The 18,373-nt window shown below is 45.9% G+C and overlaps 1 protein-coding gene across 4 annotated transcripts in view; it reads right to left on the bottom strand.

Annotated features, from left to right (window-relative positions):
• The window catches only part of hip1rb (huntingtin interacting protein 1 related b), a 37,337-nt gene that overhangs the window by 4,639 nt on the left and 14,325 nt on the right, over window positions 1-18,373 (bottom strand). For 3 of the 4 annotated variants that reach the window (XM_046350785.1, XM_046350788.1, XM_046350787.1), the window contains exons 4-26: window positions 17,859-17,915; window positions 17,483-17,563; window positions 14,815-14,891; window positions 14,414-14,475; window positions 13,559-13,699; window positions 10,565-10,622; window positions 9,368-9,443; window positions 9,077-9,241; window positions 8,870-8,925; window positions 8,632-8,704; window positions 4,107-4,290; window positions 3,915-4,003; window positions 2,904-3,020; window positions 2,688-2,789; window positions 2,176-2,370; window positions 1,767-1,914; window positions 1,533-1,619; window positions 1,279-1,386; window positions 998-1,134; window positions 801-911; window positions 604-662; window positions 476-506; window positions 311-373 (exon numbers count right to left, since the gene is read on the bottom strand). In XM_046350785.1, coding sequence (XP_046206741.1) covers window positions 311-373; window positions 476-506; window positions 604-662; window positions 801-911; window positions 998-1,134; window positions 1,279-1,386; window positions 1,533-1,619; window positions 1,767-1,914; window positions 2,176-2,370; window positions 2,688-2,789; window positions 2,904-3,020; window positions 3,915-4,003; window positions 4,107-4,290; window positions 8,632-8,704; window positions 8,870-8,925; window positions 9,077-9,241; window positions 9,368-9,443; window positions 10,565-10,622; window positions 13,559-13,699; window positions 14,414-14,475; window positions 14,815-14,891; window positions 17,483-17,563; window positions 17,859-17,915 — 2,277 coding nt within the window. The remainder of the gene's footprint in view (window positions 1-310; window positions 374-475; window positions 507-603; window positions 663-800; window positions 912-997; window positions 1,135-1,278; window positions 1,387-1,532; window positions 1,620-1,766; window positions 1,915-2,175; window positions 2,371-2,687; window positions 2,790-2,903; window positions 3,021-3,914; window positions 4,004-4,106; window positions 4,291-8,631; window positions 8,705-8,869; window positions 8,926-9,076; window positions 9,242-9,367; window positions 9,444-10,564; window positions 10,623-13,558; window positions 13,700-14,413; window positions 14,476-14,814; window positions 14,892-17,482; window positions 17,564-17,858; window positions 17,916-18,373) is intronic. The other variant, XM_046350786.1, reaches the window with a different exon arrangement.

The raw sequence follows: 18,373 nt of genomic DNA, 5'->3' as shown, positions 1-18,373 counted from the left end.
CGAGGGGGAAAAGATGTTGTCGTGCCCTCTTCACGACTGTCTTGGTGTGTTTGGACCATGATAGTTTGTTGGTGATGTGGACACCAAGGAATTGAAGCTTTCGACCTGCTCCACTACAGCCCCATCAATGTGAATGGGGGCGTACTCGGCCCTCCTTCTCCTGTCGTCCACGATCATCTCCTTTGTCTTGATAATGTTGCGGGAGAGGTTGTTGTCCTGGCACCACTCTGACCTCCTCGCCGTTGTCGGTGATCAGGCCTACCACCATTTTCACAAAGTTAAACGTTAAATGCTAAATGTCAAGACTCACCCTCCCTCCCTCAACAATCTCCTTCTGTAGGTCGGTTGATGTCAGGACCAGTAGATGGATGGCCTGAAGGAGAGCGGAAAGGAGGGAACGCAGCATTATTAGGATTTCGATCAGACCTTTTGAGTAAGTCAATCAAAACAGTAAGTAGAATAGCAGCCATCTTACCTTCATCAGGTCTGTGCAGCTGTAGAGGATTCTATGAAACAAGGAGTAATATCATGATGAGTTAAAGGGGAAAACTGCATTAAGTATTTCAAATAAAATACAGAGTGTAAGTCAAACATACTACTGACCTTTCATTGACCTCAAGTTTGACGCCAGAGGTGTCCTTTCGTGCCTGATTCATCATTTCCTTTAGATATAGAAAAACAGCAATTGAGAAATGTGGATAAAACCTGGGTATGAATACAGATATATTGTGTAGATAGTGTTGAGCTTGTGATGTCATTCCCCTCTACAGTGGGATGTTCTACATAGTTGTGATCCTCACATCAATTCTGCGCACTGCCTCCTCAATGGCTGCTGATGTTGCTGCCATCTCCTTGTCCACCAGATCTCCCAGCTCATCCTGTCGCACATCCACACCTTTAGGTCGCAGCTCCTAAACATTGGAAGAGGAGATGAGGTGAAGAAAAACAGTAAAAGGACAGGGATAAAAATTGAGAAGACTGCCCAGTAGTCCATTACCTCCCCCAGCCTCAGGATCTTTTGGACCACAATGCGAATGGAGGCCGTATCTGCCCTCTGGAGAGAGGCCTTGGACTTGAGGTCCTTCAGGAACTGCAGACTTTGAGTGGCACAGCCCCTGCAATTCTCAGTCAGACCTGCAGGGTGCAAAAGTGCAAGATACACACTGACACTGTAATCACATACCAAATGGATTCAATATCATATTTCAGTAAAATTCCAATAAGATAAAAGATCCATTTCTAACAGGAATCCGCTCTATTTGAAGAGAACGTCCTTACGGTCGGCGTGGTCGGTGGGAGCCATGTGCGCTGTGGCACTGCCGTTGATGATGGTGTCAGCAGCCAGGTGGGAGAACTGGGTCAGGGCCCTCAGAAGCCCACCAACATCTGGTAAACAGAGGAAAGGATACGGCACTGCCAGTAACACAGCCATGCTCTGTCACTAACGAGCACTCATGACCATTATCACTGGGTTTGCTCAAAGACGACTAATTATATCAAAAACACTGAGCACAAAGTAATGAGCAACTCACCTCCCATGTTCGTCAGGTAGTCTGAGTGACCCCTTTTCACTTTGTCAATGGAGCCTAAAGTGGCATCTGCCCGACTGACAAGGTAATCTATGGTGGTGGAGATAAGATAAAAGCTTGAAAAGCATTATTTTTATAAATTTACACACATGCATGGATGAGTCATCTTTCACTTTATATTCTAAGTGATATGAACAGCATCTCTCTGTATGTATGTGTATGTTCACTCATTTTAACCTGGGGAGCTGGTGCAGCGGATGTGCAGGGGGTCGTCCAGTTTGGCCACAGCATCCTGGATGATGCTCTCAGCCTCAGAGACCGTTCCCTGCAGCAGAGAGAACTGCTCCTCCAGCAGCTTCTGCTGCAGCTGCTCCTCACGGCTAGACTACACAGATGCAATGAGACAGTCAGACATACGGTCAGAGGGAAAAATAGATGGGCACAGACATACTAATGGTTTATCTTATATTGTGCAGACAGCCAAATTGTTCAATGATTAAAGAAAATCTGTCACTTTGCAATGCACAGTCTGAGTAATAGGGGATTTGACCAGCAGTATAGATTTTGTCTATTTTCTTTTTTTGCAATCAACAAATGACAGACAAAGCAGCTGACTTGAACTCTGTGCGGTGCTGTCCTGACTGACCTTCTCCTGCAACCTGCCCTGCAGCTCTCCCAGCTCCCTGGTGCTCCTCTCCCTCTCCTGCTGCAGGGACGACTGCTGCAGCTGTGCAGCATGGCGCAGGGCTGACAGTGCTGCCTCCTTCTCACTCACAGAGTGCATCAGACGCTCCTTCTCCGCCTGCAGGGCGGACATGGATCTGGTCTGCTGTTCCCCCACCTGGGAGAGAGGGAGGAGGGAGCGAGAGAGGGTAGAGAAGAGACAGGAAGAGGGAGAAAGCAGATAACAGAATAATGGGTACATTAACTTTTGTGAGGAAAAGCCTTTTCTGATGTTTGTGAAACTTTCATGTGATCACTTCCTCACACAGTGCAGGTTCCTATAGCCTTCACAGACAATTCTGATTTGCAAGTCTGGAAAGAGGCGATTCTTTTGCATCTAGTTTTGCATAATGGTGAATCACATGAGTCCCCTGTGTCATTACAGAGTGGAGGGAACCCACTTTATTCAGTATTTACTGCATCATCACCACACACCTTCTCGTTGCTCTGCAGAGTGCCTTTGACACGTTCCACTTCTGCCTTCTTCTCCTCAAACTCTCTTTTAAGCTTCTCCATCTCAAACTTCTGTTCCTCAAGCTGCAATGATAAGACAATAACATTATTCAGTCATTTAGACAAAAGGTTAATACAGTACTCAAATATAAAATTAACAGTACTGGATCACTATTTCTAATACTCAATAACATTAACCTTCATGTCAGCATCCTGTTTGATACGATCCACCTCAAAAGCCAACTGCTGCTTAGTCCTCTCCACCTCCTCCTGAGTCTGCTGGGTGGCTGACAGCATCTTCACTGTGTCTGCACTCTGCCAACACAATGTCACATATACGTCATTAAACATTCTCTTCACACTATACAGAAAAATAACGCCCAGTTGAGTCTGAGTATATGGGTTGGCGCCCCCCCTTGGGTTGTGGCGTGGTCGGAGATCTTTGTGGGCTATACTCGGCCTTGTTTCAGGATGGTAAGTTGGTGGTTAAAGATATCCCTCTAGTGGTGTGGGGGCTGTGCTTTGGCAAAGTGGGTGGGGTTATATCCTTCCTGTTTGGCCCTGTCCGGGGGTGTCCTCAGATGGGGCCACAGTGTCTCCTGACCCCTCCTGTCTCAGCCTCCAGTATTTATGCTGCAGTAGTTTGTGTCGGGGGGCTAGGGTCAGTCTGTTCTATCTGGAGTACTTCTCCTGTCCTATCCGGTGTCCTGTGTGAATTTAAGTATACTCTCTAATTCTCTCTTTCGCTCTCTTAGAGGACCTGAGCCCTAGGACCATGCCTCAGGACTACCTGACATGATGACTCCTTGCTGTCCCCAGTCCACCTGGCCGTGCTGCTGCTCCATTTTCAACTGTTCTGCCTGTGATTATTATTATTTGACCATGCTGGTCATTTATGAACATTTGAACATCTTGGCCATGTTCGGTTATAATCTCCACCCGGCACAGCCAGAAGAGGACTGGCCAACCCACATAGCCTGGTTCCTCTAGGTTTCTTCCTAGGTTTTGGCCTTTCTAGGGAGTTGTTCCTAGCCACCGTGCTTCTACACCTGCATTGCTTGCTGTTTGGGGTTTTAGGCTGGGTTTCTGTACAGCACTTTGAGATATCAGCTGATGTACGAAGGGCTATATAAATACATTTGATATGAGCACATGTGGAGAACACCACAATGAAAACAGAGGTGAGTGAGGTTCCTCATAAGGCTGTACCTTCCTGAGCAGTTCCGCATGGCTAGACACTAGCTCAGTGTGCTTCTCCTTCAGCTTGTTATAGCGCTGCTCTGTGGCCTGGGCTCTTGCTGGGTAGCAAAATGGGGGTCAGAGACAAGAGGGAGGCGTCAGTGTGTGTTCAATACAATGTGATTGAACATGTATGCCAGACTTAGTGAGTGCTTCTCTTACTCTCTGCCTCTCCGAAGGTGGCCTGCACACTCTCGTGCTCAGCATTGCGGCGGCGCGTGGCCTCCAGCTCCATGCGCAGCTGCTCGTTCTCCACCAAGGCACGCTGTTTCTGCACCCGCTGCTCCTCCAGCTCCGCCTCCAGACTGTTGATCTGGGACTTAAGCTGAGTGATGTAGCGCTGGGCCTGCAGGAGGGAGGAGGTAGGTAGTCAGTCAGTCACCATAGTAAACCTCCCCTGGGTAGATAATCACTACCACCACAGGAAACCATGACATGGCACTAGTGGATGAGGGCCTCAGACGGGGGAAACAAGTGTTGTGGTACAAATTATTTTTACAAAATGTATACAATTTCAGGTTAGGATGGCTCAATTCAACATCACAGGCATAAACCTTTAGCAACAGTTAAGAAACAGGCCACATTAGGAGCCAGCCATTTGCAGAAATTGGGGTCAACAGTACATTTCACACTGTGTCCCAGACACATCTTCTGGTCTTCTCTGAACAGACAGACGTCATTTCCCATTCTGAGACAAGCTGCCACATTCCACATGTCACGATTCATCTTTGCATCCACCCAACACATGACCTAAATTCCTCTCTCCTTTACAAATCAACCATGTCTACCACTGTCAAAATTTGGTTATCAGTGTTTCCCCTAAGTACACGGAGTAGCCAGCCAAATAGAAAAAGTAGGCAGCCAGGTGTCCCCAGGCTTTTCATAATTTATCTGCAGATAATTGTCAAAAAGTATACCAGTACACAAATTAGGGAGATCAACTTTATTCAGTCATTTTGACACCTTTTATAAACGAAACAACACTTGCTGTTCGGTCGTCAATCAAAGGACAGTCAATAGCCTACGCACCATGACTCCGTGGCTGACTATAGGAAACACGCGAAAGAAAATAAATAAATTAACAATAAATTAGGCTGTGTGAATTTCGACTCATTGCTACTGCCCACTGCACTGAGGCTAGGTAACACAGTCACCACCGATAAATCCATGATTATCTAAAACTTCAACAAGCATTTCTCAACGGCTGGCCATGCCTTCCGCCTGGCTACTCCTACCTCGGCCAACAGCTCCGCCCCCCCCGCAGCTCCTCGCCCAAGCCTCTCCAGGTTCTCCTTCACCCAAATCCAGATAGCAAATGTTCTGAAAGAGCTGCAAAACCTGGTCCCGTATAAATCAGCTGGGCTTGACAATCTGGAACCTCTATTTCTGAAACTATCCGCCGCCATTGTCGCAACCCCTATCACCAGCCTGTTCAACCTCTCATATCATCTGAGATCCCCAAGGATTGGAAAGCTGCCGCAGTCATCCCCCTCTTCAAAGGGGGAGACACCCTGGACCCAAACTGTTACAGACCTACATCCATTCTGCCCTGCCTATCTAAGGTCATCGAAAGCCAAGTCAACAAACAGGTCACTGACCATCTCGAAATCCCACCGTACCTTCTACGCTGTGCAATCTGGTTTCCGAGCCGGTCACGGGTGCACCTCAGCCACACTCAAGGTACTAAACGATATCATAACCGCCATCGATAAAAGACAGTACTGTGCAGCCGTCTTCATCGACCTTGCCAAGGCTTTCGACTCTGTCAATCACCATATTCTTATCGGCAGACTCAGTAGCCTGCCTTGCCTGGTTCACCAATTACTTTGCAGACAGAGTTCAGTGTGTCAAATCGGAGGGCATGCTGTCCGGTCCTCTGGCAATCTCTATGGGGGTGCCACAGGGTTCAATTCTCGGGCCGACTCTTTTCTCTGTATATATCAATGATGTTGCTCTTGCTGCGGGCGATTCCCTGATCCACCTCTACGCAGACGACACCATTCTATATACTTCCGGCCCGTCCTTGGACACTGTGCTATCTAACCTCCAAACGAGCTTCAATGCCATACAGCACTCCTTCCGTGGCCTCCAACTGCTCTTAAACGCTAGTAAAACCAAATGTATGCTTTTCAACCGATCGCTGCCTGCACCCGCATGCCTGACTAGCATCACCACCCTGGATGGTTCAGTCCTTGAATATGTGGACATCTAGAAGTACCTAGGTGTCTGGCTGGACTGCAAACTCTCCTTCCAGACTCATATCAAACATCTCCAATCGAAAATCAAATCAAGAGTCGGCTTTCTATTCCGCAACATAGCCTCCTTCACTCACGCCGCCAAGCTTACCCTCGTAAAACTGACTATCCTACCGATCCTCGACTTCGGCGATGTCATCTACAAAATTGCTTCCAACACTCTACTCAGCAAACTGGATGCAGTTTATCACAGTGCCATCCGTTTTGTCACTAAAGCACCTTATATCACCCACCACTGTGACTTGTATGCTCTAGTCGGCTGGCCCTCGCTACATATTCGTCGCCAGACCCACTGGCTCCAGGTCATCTACAAGGCCATGCTAGGTAAAGCTCCGCCTTATCTCAGTTCACTGGTCACGATGGCAACACCCATCCGTAGCACGCGCTCCAGCAGGTGTATCTCACTGATCATCCCTAAAGCCAACACCTCATTCGGCCGCCTTTCGTTCCAGTACTCTGCTGCCTGTGACTGGAACGAATTGCAAAAAAAATAAAAAATACAAATAATCGCTGAAGTTGGAGACTTATCTCCCTCACCAACTTCAAACATCAGCTATCTGAGCAGCTAACCGATCACTGCAGCTGTACATAGTCTATCGGTAAATAGCCCACCCATTTTCACCTACCTCATCCCCACAGTTTTTATTTAATTACTTTTCTGCTCTTTTGCACACCAATATCTCTACCTGTACATGATCATCTGATCATTTATCACTCCAGTGTTAATCTGCAAAATTGTAATTATTCGCCTACCACCTCATGCCCTTTGCACACATTGTATATAGACTCTACTTTTTTTCTACTGTGTTATTGACTTGTTAATTGTTTACTCCATGTGTAACTCTGTTCACACTGCTATGCTTTATCTTGGCCATGTCGCAGTTGTAAATGAGATCTTGTTCTCAACTAGCCTACCTGGTTAAATAAAGGTGAAATAAAACAAATAAAAAAATGTGGATTTTCTACTCACCACTTACATTAAATGGGATGGGCAGATTTCTCTTGCGCTCTCCAGCCATGTATTTTTTTTGACTGCAACCTACCACAGCGCACACCAATCATAAAGGTACAGGAAGGTGGGACAGACAGCAGACTGTAAACCAGCAGTGTTTCCCGGTCATTGATCGCTTTTATGACTGACAGGTGCCTGTCCTATCAATAGATAGCGAGAAGATGTATAGCGTTCATTTTGGCAGGAGAGGGCTTGACAGACTTTTCTGACTAGTGAATAGAAACTTAAATGAAAAGTAGTCGTTATTTTTTGAAGTGGGGAAAAGTAGCTTGTCTTTAGGGAAAACAATGTGCTGGTTGCTCTTCCATGCCGTCCCTATGAGGGGTGCGTCACTTGTGTGGGTTGATGTGATCTTCCTGTCCAGGTTGGCACCCCCCTCGGGTTCGTGCTGTGCCATGGGGGAGATCTTTGTGGGCTATACTCAGCCTTGTCTCAGGGTAGTAAGTTGGTGGTCTGTTGTTATCCCTCTAGTGGTTTGGGGGCTGTGCTTTGGCAAAGTGGCTGGGGTTATATCCTGCCTGGTTGGCCCTGTTCAGGGGATCGTCGGACGGGGCCAGTGTCTCCCGACCCCTCCTGTCTCAGCATCCAGTATTTATGCTGCAATAGTTTGTCTGTCGGGGGCTAGGATCAGTCTTATATCTGGAGTATTTCTCCTGTCTTATCCTGTGTCCAGTGTGAATTTAAGTATGCTCCCTCTAACTCTCCCTCTCCTTTCTCTCTTCTCTCGGAGGACCTGAGCCCTAGGACCATGCCTAAGAACTATCTGGCCTGATGACCCCTTGCTTGTCCCCAGTTCACCTGGTCGTGCTGCTGCTCCAGTTTCAACTGTCCTGCTTCCGGCTATGGAACCCTGACCTGTTCACCAGATGTGCGACCTTGTCCCAGACCTTCTGTTTTCAACGATCTCTACCGCACCGGCTGTCTAACTCCGAATGATCAGCTATGAAAAGCTACCTGACATTTACTCCTGAAGTGCTGACCTGTTGCACCCTCTACAACCAATGTGACTATTATTATTTGACCCTGCTGGTCATCTATGAACGTTTGAACATCTTTGCCATGTACTGTTATAATCTCCACCCGGCACAGCCAGAAGAGGACTGGCCACCCCTCATAGCCTGGTTCCTCTCTAGGTTTCTTCCTAGGTTCCTGCCTTTCTAGGGAGTTTTTCCTAGCCACTCCGCTTCTACATCTGCATTGCTTGCTGTTTGGAGTTTCAGGCTGGGTTTCTGTATAGCACTTTGTGACATTGGCTGAGGTATAAAGCCCTTTAGGCTTTAAATACATATGATTGATATCATTTGTTAACAGGAATAATTAACCATTAAATAGTATTATTTGAGGTACAAGTCATTTATTTTTAGCTAGGTATGACATCTGTAAAATCTGTTTAAAGGAGTTAAAACTCATGTCTACTTACCTCTCCTTTGACCCTTTCCAGATCTGTCCTCAATAGCTCCAAGTCCCGCTTGAGGTTCTCAATCTGGATATCCCTGTGGACCAGAAGACATACAGCCACTAACCTTTAAGATACACACACAGGCACACTACCAACTCAATTCACAAGAAGATATCCAGACATGTCAGTTCAAAAAACATCACCAGTTTACATATCCTTCCATTTCAAACACACCAATGCTAAAATACCAATGACTAACCTGTCATCAAAACCACCATTGGCAGGTCCAAAGGTTTGATCAAATATGTCAAACTGCTAAAGGAAAAGTCAGAGAAGACGCATGAATGCTTATACAATCTACAGCCAAAATTAGTGCTACTTTATTAAAAAAATAAAAGACATACACATTCAATGGGCCATAGCTGTTGCACTCAGAGGTCATGACCCCGTGCCCTATAAGTCGTACCTGTGGCACCGCCATGCTGGGCACGGTGACATCACTGACATTGATCAGCGGTTCAGGGTCGTCATCGTCATCATCCACCTGCTCGGGCTCATCCTCGTCTGGGATGACCACCACTGGCCTTGCATGCTTGGCCAGGGAAGCCGCATGCAGGAAATTAGGAGGGGACTGGGGATGAACACACACAAAATAAATAAGACAGGACTATAAAACACAGATGGCTGCACAATCTAGGAAGTGTGGTTGAGTCCCAATACAGTCTCGTTCCCCTACTATGTCAGTCTATGCTCTTACTTCTGGCAGCTTGGGGATCTGGATGAGTCTCTTGAAGTACATCATGTCTCTGGCTTTGTTGAAGAAGGTCTTGAGGCTGTAAGGCAAATATTTCAATCACCAATTTGAATGATACCACTATAATCTACAAGAAAATAACATTTTCTAAACTGTGTTGTATTATTGCATCCCTAAAATAGAGGGGGATGTGTATAGGACAGAATGAAATAAAACAAAAAGAACCAAGTTTCACTTACTTAGCTAGCAAATGCAGCTAGATAGTTTTGCCTACTCAGAGGGGTGCCATGTTACCTAGCTGGACTAGCCAACAACACTGGAACTCTTCCAAGTCAAGGTAAGCTTTTGGTTTTACAAATGTATTAGCACTGGGGCCCACAAGTGTTTGTGCTAAACTACTTACTGACTGTACACTAACGTTACTGATTGATTGTACAGCGGGTTTACTAACGTGTTAGTTATATTAGCTATGTTGACTATGACATTACTTTAGCTAATATGGTGACAATGATGTAGGCTGTGTAGCGGTTATAATATGGTTTGGCTTGGAAAGGAATGTGAACTGTGTTTACACGTGATCAGGGGCGTATTCATTCCGCCGATTCTATTGAAAAATGTTTCTTAGAAAGGAAGCAAATGGAACGAAATGGGGATAAACACACCTGAATTTGTCCAGTATAAACTCTTGTTTATAACTGTTGGACAAATTACTACACCCTAGATCAGCTAGATGCAGGCAAGAGTGTTCAAGGTGGTATTGAATGTGTAAATGGAATATGAATGACAGTAATCCAATATGTTGTAATAGAAAAAAGGCCATGCCCATAAACAGCACCGACCGCCACTGATGCCAAGGTATCCACTAACACATCAAGCTCCCTCTCTGCTCTCTTTCTGGGCTGATTGTTGTGCAGGTCGGTATTATTACTATGTCACTGGTACACTATCTGAAATGCTCAGACTCAGCCCCTTCTCACTTTCACAGATGTGTGTCTGACTGTGACGACATGATGATGACACATTACAATGGGTGGAAGCTGGGTGTTAAGCACAAGGATATTTGCAATGGCTCAGGGTAACAGGCCAGGGGGAGGGACAGGCAGGATTGTGCTGCAGCCTCCCTGTTATACTGAGGCTCCCTTCCTCCCTCACGTTCCTACCCCCTCATTTACTAGCAGCCCGAGCTCCTGGGTGACTTACCTGTGGAACTGGTCATGGAAACGATCACGATGTCCTTGCAGGGTGTCTGCTGGGAGACCTGAAATCCAGGACATGCAATAGACAAAGTCACAAAAAAATACTTTGAAACAAGTTGAGTCTAATCATGTTAACAAAGCGTAGTTTAGAGCAAGTAGACACATTGAACCACTATTAATAATACTTTGAATCACATTTGTGATCTCCAGTTATTTTCCTTTCATTGATTAGACTACCAAAGGGACATTAAAAATTAAAATCTTATGCTTCACGGAGTCTTGGCGAAACAACAACATAAACAACATACAGCTGGCTGGTTATACAATGTACCAGCAAGATAGAAAAGCGGCGTCTGGTTGGACAAGGGGTGGCAGTCTATGTATTTTTATAAACAGCTGGTGCACGATATCTAAGGATGTCTCGAGCTATTGCTTGCCTGAGGTAGAGTATCTCATGATAAGCTGTAGACCACACTACCTACCGAGAGAGTTTATCATCTGTATTCTGTATTCTTTGTAGCGGTTTACATACCACCACAGTCAGAAGCTGGCACTAAGACAGCATTGAATGAGCTGCATTCCACCATAAGCAAACAAGAAAACACTCACCCAGAGGCGGCGCTCCTAGGAGCTGGGGACTTTAATGCAGGAAAACTTAAATCAGTTTTACCAAATGTCTATTAGCATGTTAAATGTGAAACCAGAAGAAAATGAACTCTGGACCACCTATACTCCACACACAGACGCATACAAAGCTCCCTCGCCCTCCATTTGGCAAATCTGACCACAATGCTATTCTCCCAATTCCTGCTTACAAGCAAATATTAAAGCAGGAAGCACCAGTGACTAGATCAATTTAACAAAAAGTGGTCAGAGAAAGCAGATGCTAAGCTACAGGACTGTTTTGCGAGCACAGACTGGAATATGTTCCGGGATTTCTCCGATGGCATTGAAGAGTATACCACATCAGTCATTGGCTTCATCAAGAAGTGCATTGATGATGTCACCCCCACAGTGACTGTACATACATACCCCAACCAGAAGCAATGGATTACAGGCAGCATCCGCACTGAGGTAAAGGCTAGAGCTGCCGCTGTCAAGGAGCGGGACTCTAACCCGGAAGCTTATAAGAAATCCCGCTATGCCCTCTGACGAACCTTCAAACGGGCAAAGCGCCAACACAGTACTAAGATCAATACTACACCGGCTCTGACGCTCGTTGAATGTGGCAGGGCGTGCAAACTATTACAGACTACAAAGGGAAGCACAGCCGAGAGCTATATGCTCGCTTCGAGGCAAATAACACTGAAACATGCATGAGAGCACCAGCTGTTCCGGAAGAATGTGATCGCGACTTCCGCAGCTGATGTGAGTAAGACCTTTAAACAGGTCAACATTCACAAGGCCGCAGGGCCAGAAGGATTACCAGGACGTGTACTGCGAGCATGCGCTGACCAACTGGCAAGTGTCTTTACTGACATTTTCAACCACTCCCTGTCGGAGTCTGTAATACCAACATGTTCTAAGCAGACCACCATAGTGCCTGTTCCCAAGAACGCTAAGGTAGCCTGCCTAAAAGACTACCAACCCGTGGAACTCGTCTGTAGCCATGAAGTGCTTTGAAAGGCTGGTCATGGCTCACATCAAACACCATCAAAGAAACCCACTCCAATTTGCATACCACCCCAACAGATCCACAGATGATGCAATCTCTATTGCACTCCACACTGCCCTTTCCCACTTGAACAAAAGGAACACCTATGTGAGAATGCTATTCATTGACTACAGCTCAGCATTCAACACCATAATGCCCTCAAAGCTCTTATGGTTCCTGGGACTAAACACCTCCCTCTGGATCCTGGACCTCCTGATGGGCCCAGTTGGTAAGGGTAGGTAACAACAAATCCACCATGCTGATCCTCAACACAGGTGCACCTCAGGGGTGCGTGCTCAGTACTCTCCTGTACTCCCTCCCTGTTCACTCATGACTGCACGGCCAGGCACGACTCCAACACCATCATTAAATTTGCCGATGACACAACAACGGTAGGCCTGATCCCCGAAAGAGACAGCCTATAGGGAGGTCAGAGACCTGGCCGTGTGGTGCCAGGACAACAACCTCTCTCAACGTGATCAAGACAAAAGGAGATGATTGTGGACTACATGAAAAAGAGGACCGAACATGCCCCCATTCTCATCAACAGGGCTGCAGTGGAGCAGGTTGAGAGCTTCAAGTTCCTTGGTGTCCACATTACCAACAAACTAACATGGTCTAAGCACACCAAGACAGTTGTGAAGATGGCAAAACAAAATATATTCCCCCTCAGGAGACTGAAAAGATTTGGCATGGGTCCTCAGATCCTCAAAAAGTTCTACAGCTGCACCATTGAGAGCATCCTGACTGTTTGCAACACTGCCTGGTATAGCAACTGCTCAGCATCCGACCACAAGACACTACAGAGGGTAGTGTGAATGGCCCAGTACATCACTGGGGCCAAGATTCCTGCCATCCAGGACCTCTATACCAGGCAGTGTCAGAGGAAGGCCCTAAAAATTGTCAAAGACTCCAGCCACCCTAGTCATAGACTGTTCTCTCTGCTAAAATGCATACCCAGAATATTTGCAGTGCACCCCCCCCCCCCCCTTATACCACTGCTACTCTGTTGTCATCTATGCAGTCACTATAATAACTCTACCTACATGTACATACTACCTCAAATAACCGGTGCCCCCCCCACATTGACTCTGTATCGGTACCCCCCCTGTATATAGTCTCACTATTGTTATTTCACTGCTGCTCTTTAATTACTTGCTACTTTTATCTTTTATTCTTATCTGTATTTTTGTTCAACTGCATTGTTGGTTAGGGACTCGTAAGTAAGCATTTCACTGTCAGGTCTACACCTGTTGTATTCGGCGCATGTGCCTAATACAATTTGATGTTACAGTACATGTTGAAAAATATGTCATGCAGTTGAGATTAAAGATGCCAACGTACAAGCGTGCAGCTTGAAGAGCAGCTTGACGGTGAAGTGGTAGAGGTGACTGCAGTCCTGAATGACCTGGATGAGGGGGGACAGGCGACACTGGCCTGACGTCAGCGTAGAGATGGCAATGGACGTGTTGAGCTGCCGGATCACTGCAGATCACACGCCAATGTATAACACATAACAAACACCACAATAAACAAACAATATTAAAATGGGGAGGATTTGGTATCGCTGGCTTGCTTGGGTTAAACACTTTTCACTGTCACTAGTTCAGAAATACAGCACTTGGACAATGGCTCACACATTTATGAATCACCCACTCTGTGGGTGGAAAACAGTTATCAGCAGATCTAGCAGTAGGGTGGGTAGATGTGTGAAAGCGCAAGGCGGTTAGGAGCTCCCATGTTTCCTGAGTACAAGATGCCCAGTTAGTCACGGAGGCAGGCAGGGTTGTTTACAGTTGTAGGGTTTGTTTATAGTTGTTCAGGATCACAGGCTGTGACAACATCCTGCAGGGCAGGGAGGTGCATGATGCAATTACAGCCAATCAGAAGAAAAACAATTAATGTCCTCTAATAGCAAACATTTATAACCTATTTATAAGGTTTTGGTGAAATTACATGAGGGCCCTAATCATACTAAACAAACAAAGTGGTTTAGAAATGTGTTTCCCTTAACTTTTGGGGGGATTAACTCACTCCCTCAACAGCATTACAAGTGTATTTAATTGGCCACTATCCTGTCCCTATTCCATTTCAGGCACACAAACAGTTAATGGAAACAGACCACAGCCCTGTACCTCAGGTTACCCATCCTTTGAGAGGTGGAGGTAGGTAGGTAGGGGCGAAGCGGAGGATTCTCACCTGTCTCGGCTAGCCTCAGCTCTGTATCCAGGTAATCAAACACTTCCACAGTGAGCTGGAACCTGAAGGAGTGAAGTCGATACCCCCCCTTAGTAACACAAGGCTAATGGCTTCCTTAAGAAAAGAGCAGCAGGTTCTCTCCCTTGTCTCCACAGTTCTCCATCTCTACTTAAAATGGTATGTTGGCCTTCTTGGAATCAGAAAGAAAGTTAAGTTTATATTTAATATCAATAATTTACTTCACTTGATCTATGTCAATTAAATGTACGGTATACACATTTGTTTGATGTCCCTGTATGATATTCTGATAACTCCTTAACAGGAGAGGGAGTGCACGTGAGAGTGCCAGGGATGTGTGGAGACTGGAGAGGGAGGAGTAGAGGACTGGAGAACACACTCACACATTATTGATGTCTGTTCCGGCAACGCGCTCCAGAACCTCATCTGTTACCTCTAGGTTGGCTCGGATTTCAGAATGCTGCACAGAAGACAAAAGGATTGCAAAAATGATCCAACAATTATTGTACATCCTTTCTCAAGGATGGTACAACATTAGAAATATCTAATGACCTCACATGTATAGTGGGGCAAAAAAGTATTTAGTCAGCCACCAATTGTGCAAGTTCTCCCACTTAAAAAGATGAGACCTGTAATTTATCATAGGTACACTTCAACTATGACAGACAAAATGAGGGGAAGAAAATCCAGGAAATCACATTGTAGGATTTTTTATTCATTTATTGGCAAATTATGGTGGAAAATAAGTATTTGGTCAATAACAAAGGTTTCTCAATACTTTGTTATATACCCTTTGTTGGCAATGACAGAGGTCAAATGTTTTCTGTAAGTCTTCACAAGGTTTTCACACACTGTTGCTGGTATTTTGGCCCATTCCTCCATGCAGATCTCCTCTAGAGCAGTGATGTTTTGGGGCTGTTGCTGGGCAACACGGACTTTCAACTCCCTCCAAAGATTTTCTATGGGGTTGAGATCTGGAGACTGGCTAGGCCACTCCAGGACCTTGAAATGCTTCTTACGAAGCCACTCCTTCGTTGCCTGGGCGGTGTGTTTGGGATCATTGTCATGCTGAAAGACCCAGCCACGTTTCATCTTCAATGCCCTTGCTGATGGAAGGAGGTTTTCACTCAAAATCTCACTATGCATGGCCCCATTCATTCTTTCCTTTACACGGATCAGTCGTCCTGGTCCCTTTGCAGAAAAACAGACCCAAAGCATGATGTTTCCACACCCATGCTTCACAGTGGGTATGGTGTTCATTGGATGCAACTCAGCATTCTTTGTCCTCCAAACACGACGAGTTGAGTTTCATCTGACATTCTCCCAATCTTCTTCTGGATTATCCAAATGCTCTCTAACAAACTTCAGACGGGCCTGGACATGTACTGGTTTAAGCAGGGGGACACATCTGGCACTGCAGGATTTGAGTCCCTGGCAGCATAGTGTGGAACTGATGGTAGGCTTTGTTACTTTGGTCCAAGCTCTCTGCAGGTCATTCACTAGGTCCCCCCCGTGTGGTTCTGGGATTTTTGCTCACCGTTCTTGTGAGCATTTTGACCCCACGGGGTGAGATCTTGCGTGGAGCCCCAGATCGAGGGAGATTATCAGTGGTCTTGTATGTCTTCCATTTCCTAATAATTGCTCCCACAGTTGATTTCTTCAAACCAAGCTGCCTACCTATTGCAGATTCAGTCTTCCCAGCCTGGTGCAGGTCTACAATTTTGTTTCTTGTGTCCTTTGATAGCTCTTTGGTCTTGGCCATAGTGGAGTTTGGAGTGTGACTGTTTGAGGTTGTGGACAGGTGTCTTTTATACTGATAACAAGTACAAACAGGTGCCATTAATACAGGTAACGAGTGGAGGACAGAGGAGCCTCTTAAAGAAGAAGTTACAGGTCTGTACTTATTTTCCACCATAATTTGCAAATAAATAAATTAAAAATCCTACAATGTAGGCCTCTCGGGTGGCGCCCAGGCTCTGTCGTATCCGGCCGCGACCGGAAGGTCCATGGGGCGACGCACAATTGGCCTAGCGTCGTCCGGGTTAAGGAGGGTTTGGCCGGTAGGGAAATCCTTGTCTCATCGCGCAACAGCGACTCCCATGGCGGGCCGGGCGCAGTGCGCGCTAACCAAGGTGCGGCTGGCTTCCGGGTTGGATGGCGTTGTGTTGGTTGGGTTGTGTATCGGAGGACGCATGACTTTCAACCTTAGTCTCTCCCGAGCCCGTACAGGAGTTGTAGCGATGAGACAAGATAGTAGCTACAGGATAATTGGACAATTGGATACCACAAAATTGGGGAGAAAAGGGGGTAAAATTCAAAAACAAATTCTGGATTTTTTTCTCTCATTTTTTCTGTCAGTTGAAAATTACAGACCTCTCATCTTTTTAAGTGGGAGAACTTGCACAATACTTTTTTGCCCTACTGTAAATAATTTCAAATGGCATACATTGTTTGTTTAATTAGGTGGCATTTTGTGAAAGCATTTGTGGCAATGCATACAGTGGAAAGATTAGCCAATGTCTCCTTATGGTGAAGCATCAGTACCCCAAAATTGTAGAGCAGGGGTGTCAACTCATTCTCTCACAGTTCTCTACCCATTGCTTTTGGAATTATCGATGCTACCTGACTGTCTAGCTTTCTTTTTGATTACTTTTAGCAAGTTGGACAGAGTGAAGAGACAATAAGGTCCATTATCATCTATAGACCATTTTGATTTGGTTTTAGTCATTCCAATGTGGATTGAGATTGTTGTTTCCCAGAATTTTAATATACATTTTTTAAATATGCAAACCACCCATGGGCTGGATTGAATGGGCTCGGATCCGGGCCGCGGGCCTAGAGTTTGACACATGCTATAGAGCAGGGGTATTTAACTATTACTCAACGAGGACAGGAGCCTGCTGGTTTTCGGTTTGACCTGATAATTCATTGCACCCACCTGGTGTTCCAGTTCTAAATCAGTCCCTGATTTGAGGGAACAATGAAAAAAACACAGTGGAACTGGCTTTGAGGTCCAGAGTTCAGTTTGAGGGCTAAAGAGGGTAGGCTTACCTTCACGTGGAACTCCATCTTTGTGCAGAGGAGCTTAGCGTACAGAGCCACCAGCTGGCCATATCTGTCATGAAGATTGCCCTGGAAACAAAAGTGAGCGAGCAACAAGCATTGAGCTGTGCTTTACTTCAACACAGCAAAAAACATCTCCCATTCTAGCCTTTCCTCGAATCTGCAGCAGACAGATTAACTCTGCCTGCACAGGAAGCACAATTACGGTATGAGCAGGAAGATGTTTGAAAAAATAATTTTTGCCTAAACTAAATCATTAAAGCAAGGGATTTCCCCCCATTTCAAGCCATCTGAAATTAAATTTGTTCGCCCAAAACTTATTCAAGCTCCCCCAACATAAACACAGCACAATCTCCAGACTCACCCATAGTTGCCCTGTTTCAACTATGTTACTGTGATGTCTCATGCAGTCCTGAAGGCTCTGGAGGGCAAAAAGGGGATAGATAAGGTCAATTCAATAATAATATTGAAACAGTCACTTAATAATGTTCAATTATACAATTAACATTTCACCATTAAGCTAATTTGGACTAATTACAGCCTGAGGTCTGCATAAAAACCTCCATGCTTGGGTCTCCCAAGTGGTGCAGTGGTCTAAGGCACCGCATTGCAGTGCTAGAAGCGTAACTACACACCCGGGTGCATTCCCGGGCTGTGCCACAACCCAGACCCATAGGACGGTGCACAATTGGCCCAGTATCATCCGGGTTAGGGAAGGGTTTGGCCGGTGGGGCTTTACTTGGCTCATCGCACTCTAGCGAGTCCTTTTGGCGGGCTGACCCCAGTCACCAGTTGAATGGTGTTTCCTCTGACACATTGATGCGGCTGGCTTCTGGGTTAAGCTAGCGGGTGTTATGGAGCGAGGTTTGGCAGGTCATG

The sequence above is a fragment of the Oncorhynchus gorbuscha genome, linkage group LG05 (genome assembly GCF_021184085.1).
Source record: "Oncorhynchus gorbuscha isolate QuinsamMale2020 ecotype Even-year linkage group LG05, OgorEven_v1.0, whole genome shotgun sequence".
Taxonomy (NCBI): domain Eukaryota; kingdom Metazoa; phylum Chordata; class Actinopteri; order Salmoniformes; family Salmonidae; genus Oncorhynchus; species Oncorhynchus gorbuscha.
The sequence above is the reverse complement of the archived record's forward strand: the minus strand, read 5'-3'. Positions and strand labels throughout refer to the sequence as shown.